Source organism: Trachymyrmex septentrionalis, unplaced genomic scaffold (assembly GCF_001594115.1).
Source record: "Trachymyrmex septentrionalis isolate Tsep2-gDNA-1 unplaced genomic scaffold, Tsep1.0 scaffold40, whole genome shotgun sequence".
In the NCBI taxonomy this organism is placed as follows: domain Eukaryota; kingdom Metazoa; phylum Arthropoda; class Insecta; order Hymenoptera; family Formicidae; genus Trachymyrmex; species Trachymyrmex septentrionalis.
Genome location: NW_017305569.1, coordinates 1,801,277 through 1,806,350, shown reverse-complemented (window position 1 = coordinate 1,806,350; position 5,074 = coordinate 1,801,277). Strand labels below are relative to the sequence as shown.

The following is a 5,074-nucleotide window of genomic DNA, read 5'->3' as shown; positions in this document are numbered from 1 at the left end:
TTGATCTGCTGTACGTCTCAAATCGGATCCAATCGGATTCGTTTCGAACTGAGTACGAACACCGACAATTACTTTTTATCGTGGAGATCCCCCTCTCATTAAAGTTCTCTGACGAGCGAATAATCGACGCCCAATTGATTGCTGGGAGAGATTATTAAACTTATGCGAGCATTAAAAGATAAAATGTTTGATTATGCGAGTCTTCAAAATATCGTTGTGACAGCGAGCCTCATCTTTTTATACGATCTAAATGTATACGCTGTAACGATAATGAAATTGATAATCAAAATTCAGCAGTTATGTAAAAGTCTTCATAATTAATGTCTTATACAATACATATTCGTAAAAAAATTTAAATGTAGTAAGATTTTATTCATGAGAATTCTTGAGGGAAAGAGGACACTGAATTATTATGCCAGAGGAAGAAGCATGATGGGGAAAACAAAAGAGGTAAAAATTAATAGATTTTAGGAAAAAGAAAAAAAAAGAAATTAACACATGACGGAAAGAGGAAGTTTAAAATTTAAAATCCATGTAATTTATTTCGTATAAAATATCTCTATACATAGGCAATATCTGTATTTCGTAGTAGAGTTTATTTTCTTTACAAAACTAGGAATAGTGGTACTCGTCTGAGCCATGCTGCTAATTACATGCACGATAAAAGGTAAAAGTATGCAACGATGGCTCATTCTAACATCTACCTCTCTCTCTCTCTCTCTCTCTCGCTCTCTCTCTCTCTCTATATATATATATCTTTTTCAATAATCATAACGAGTCTTTTGTTCTTCTGCGTATAATACAATGACTAGTTTGTTTAAGAAACTTACGGTGAGAATTTGCGATATGCAAAATACAGAAAATGATAATGCGACGTGTGAAGAGCCGAGATCTCCTTTTTCACGCGTTAAATTGTCTTCTTCTTTTCGATCCAGTTGCCCGATACAGGCAAATTATAATACTTGTATTGTACGTATATTACTCGCTAACCGTTAAGCTCTAAACTATATACAATTCGCGTGTTAACGCGTGCGAGCGCGCGAATGAGATTTCATCCCGGCGCGACGCGCACGTGGCGCTTTCGCGAATGGCACTTTGGTGCATCGCAACGTGATAATTTTTGCAAAATTTTATTTTCCAAATCCACGTCGATCATGCTTAAAATGCACCCTATTTTCGAAAATATTTAAATGTCATTAAATATTCTCATAAAGCTCCGCTTTTATTTCTCCGTTTTATTTCAGTAATTAATATAAATAAGTTTCGATCGAATCGCGAATATAAATAATGCTCGGTGCGCTCGCACGCCGACAAAAGAAACGAAATATAATTCAGAAAAAAAAAAAGTGCAAATCGTCCTATTTCTCTTCGTCTTCGATCTTTTCGTTTTATGATCGCGTTGTTTTATGTGCTCGAGTGGATTAGAACAAATGAAAAAAAAAATGGCATGAAACATAAAAAAAAATGGCACAGCAGTTTCACGGGACCGCATCACGCGGGAATCGAGCAGTTTTTTTTCTATTTGATATTTCTCACGTGCTCGGAGCGACGTGACCGATCTCTCGGAAGGACGAAATAATCTCTAAGTACTATTATATCGCACACATACAAAATGAGTTACAAAATTATTTATCTCTTAATTGCAGACCTCAAACGACTGATATTCTTTCTGGAATTTTTATGGGATATATGTATCTGTTTATAAATTTTTTTAAAATAGCAATAGACAGATTACATTTTTAAAATAGTAATAAATAGAAAAAAAATTTATAATTTCTTCTACAAATAAAATTTGAAGTTAACTAAAATTCAGCAATTAAAGAAGAAATGTTTTGTACCATTGTATGTCGTACATCGATATTTACAGCGAAGGATAATAAACAAACAAAATCAACTCTCATGAAACTTTTCGAGATATTGTCTGACGAGTCGACATCTTAATAATGCGCATTCGATTCAATCGAGCAGTATACTTAACGAAAATGTACGGAGTTGTGTGAACTTTTTCATCACTGTTATAAAATCAAAATGATAAAATTTAATAACTTCTTTGTAAAATCGAAATTAAAATTAAAATGAAAACAGAATTTTTTCATCAAATAAAAATGCAACTCTTCAGAGAATATTTTATAAGCAAAAAAACTTTAGTTTCTTTAAAGATCACTTTCCTGGAAGGATATACAGTCTGATGGCGAAAAGATTAATCGATACTTCGCGAGCGAATCACCAAGATACCGGACTTCACTTACTCGGCATTTGTACTGCATTCTAAGGCACTTTGAGACCGCGAAATAAAAACGGCGACGGGCGACATTTGTCATTGGGTCACAGAAACGCGAAACTTTAGCAAGAATAGCCGACTGAGACCGGCACGCCGGGACAGCCGCCATCCTGATGCTTCGTAAGCAACGACATCCTGCTGAATGTCTTACTACACCTGTCGCAAGAGTACTTTTTGACATCGCTATGGGTCTGCAGATGAGCCCTGAGGTTGCTCCTATCGGCGAATGCGCGATTGCAGTGCTGACATCGGAATGGCTTCTCGCCGGTATGCGTCCGGATGTGACCCTGAAGCAACCACGGCCTGGAGAATGCCTTGCCACATGTATGGCACTTGCAAGGCAGCGTGTGCGTTCGAATGTGCATTTTCAGCGCGCCCAAACTGACGTATACCTTTGTGCAGAATTTGCACGAGAAGGACCTCTTTGCCTGGCCTTGAGCGGCCGCGCAGTGAAACTGCTGGTGCTTCGTCAAGCCGGAAAATGTCGAGTACGATTTCGTGCAATGTTTGCACGAATACTTGGATGACGTCGAGCTCGAGGAAGTATTGGCATTGGTGCTCGGGCTGCCTTTCTCTATTTTCGTGTTGATAATTGTGCTCCCAGCGGACATGCTGCCAGCGGACGTGCTACCAGCGGACGATCTACCGCTGTCACTGCTGGGCGAGGAGAGATCTTCTGGCGTTACGGGAGGCGGAGATCGTAGAGAACCGGAACCCACGGAACTCGTGGGCGACAGACCACAATGATCCGGGCTACTCCAGTGAGGATAGCTCCTGGCGATGGGCCGTTGGATCGTCGAGCAAGTCAATGCGCCGTGAGGCGGTGGCGAAACTGACGAATGATGTTCCGGGGAGGAGTGCGGATACGCCGGTACCGGGTACGACGAGTACAATTCCGCTCCAGGATAGCGATGATAGGCAGGAGGAGCGTATGGTAAATAATGCGACGGATACAGTGGATCCGTGCGAGTCCAGGCTGACGTAGAATAAGGTGTTAGAGGCTCCATCAGGGGAGTTAGATTAAACGGGTCCAGAGGTGCTTTGCTCGCCATAAAATGCAGCGGTGCTGACGTCGCCGTTACACCCGCCGTCGGTGTTGTCGTGGAATTGTCATTATGCTGGATCACTTCAACTCGCCCTTTCTTCACCATTGGATTATGGGTCGGCGCAATTCCTGCTGGCGGCGTGATAGTCTTGGTCGGATAGTGATGGTGATAGTGATGTAACTGATGGACGTAGTGCATCGCGTGGTGAGTCGTCGGCGAGGATGGCTCTACCGTCAAAGGTGAAGGAGATGTCTTAAAGATCGGAGGTGGCATCTTGCTGGACGCGCGTTCCTGTGATTCTGGTTGTTGTGGCTGTTGTTGCTGCTGTTGTTGATGAGGACTATGATGACGATCCGCGGTTCTACTGAGATCCTCGGGCTTCGTGCTGAGATTCTCAGGTTCAGGAATATCATCTACTCCTACATCTATTATTTCTTCTGCACAAACAAGAGACACATGTTCACATACACACGCTAAAGGATATCAAAATATAAAATACAAAGAAAATAAAATAAAAATTTCAAAGAAATAAAATTTATAAATATTTTTCTGATATTTTAGTTTTAATAATTTAACTTAAAAAAAAAAGAATTGATCGTGAGTCACATATTTACTTCATTATTGCTATACGAAATATTCATTACAATAAACTATATCGTGTTGATAAACTTTCTCTTTACTTCTTTTTTCTTAAACTTTTACATTTTACTTTTTTGTTTTCATACGTTCTTCACATATTTGTTGTATTTAAATTTTACATAATTACATATATATGTATTTAACTACATTAATTGAATAGAGATTATATTAAAATAATTTACTAGCAACTTCAATGATAACAAAATATCCAAATATACGTTCAAAGTTACATATTTATCTATCTTCTCTGTTATACTATATGTATTACTATATTCTCGTACCTACTTACAATTAGTTTGATCTTTAAAAATGAATGAATCAAAAGCAATATATAAAGCAGATATATGCTTAAGGACAAAAAAGTAAAGATGAATTTGAATTTTGCATGAAAATAATTTCGAAGATTTGTGATAATAATAAAATAATTTTCAAACCTTTAATTGCTTCGGGAACTTCTTCTTCATCCTCGGATGTGTAATAAAACGGCCGCTTCTTTAACGGGCAATGACTGTAATTGTAATTCTTCTTCATGAAGCTGTGCGGCACCTCGTCGACAAGCATTTTGGCACTGTTTTGATATTGCATAAAGGCACTTAAAACGTTTTTCTGATTTATTGATGCTATGCCACTGCAAAGACGCTTATACCATCCTCATTCTTCTCATACGAATATCCGTCATTTAGAGCGTTAATCCAATAATCACAGCCTTGCCGGAATCTTGCAAGGCAATAATACGTGGCAATGTCACTGCACTGTTACTTCACACATAAGTCAAGAGTCTTCGAAAGAAGAAACGGCACTTCGATCTTTCTTCAAAGAGTAATAAGATTAATCTTCACCACACGCTCATCCGAATACAACTAACCGATTGGGAGATACTCGGACAAATCTTGACTCGCGTGGAACACGAAAGAGAAATGCAAGGAATGTTCTACAGCGACTACAGATCTGAACGTTACGGCTGCAAGCCGGTCTCTGACTGGCAGGGGGTTGTGTCAGGGCCTCTTATAACAGGTCGCCCCACCAATGAATTGCAGGTGGCCCGCACGTGCTGCCGAGCCAATACGGGCCCGCGGGCCCCTCGTTTCTTGCCAATGGGGGACGGACG

The 5,074-nt window shown here is 39.6% G+C and overlaps 1 protein-coding gene across 1 annotated transcript; it reads right to left on the bottom strand.

Moving 5' to 3' along the window:
• Nucleotides 1-2,173: 2,173 nt before the first annotated feature.
• LOC108751049 (protein escargot-like) lies at nt 2,174-4,821 on the bottom strand. Its single transcript, XM_018490988.1, has 2 exons — nt 4,401-4,821; nt 2,174-3,764 (listed from the first exon to the last, which is right to left on the bottom strand). Exons 1-2 carry the CDS (start codon nt 4,549-4,551, stop codon nt 2,344-2,346), a joined length of 1,572 nt encoding a protein of 523 aa, XP_018346490.1. The 5' UTR covers nt 4,552-4,821; the 3' UTR covers nt 2,174-2,343.
• Nucleotides 4,822-5,074: the final 253 nt, after the last annotated feature.

Excerpts from the sequence above, each read along its gene's own strand:
- LOC108751049 (XM_018490988.1), bottom strand. The coding sequence starts at position 4,551 with ATGCAATATCAAAACAGTGCCAAAATGCTTGTCGACGAGGTGCCGCAC. Across the intron at positions 3,765-4,400 it reads AGTTCCCGAAGCAATTAAAG|AAGAAATAATAGATGTAGGA; the intron begins GTTTGAAAATTA and ends TTGTTTGTGCAG.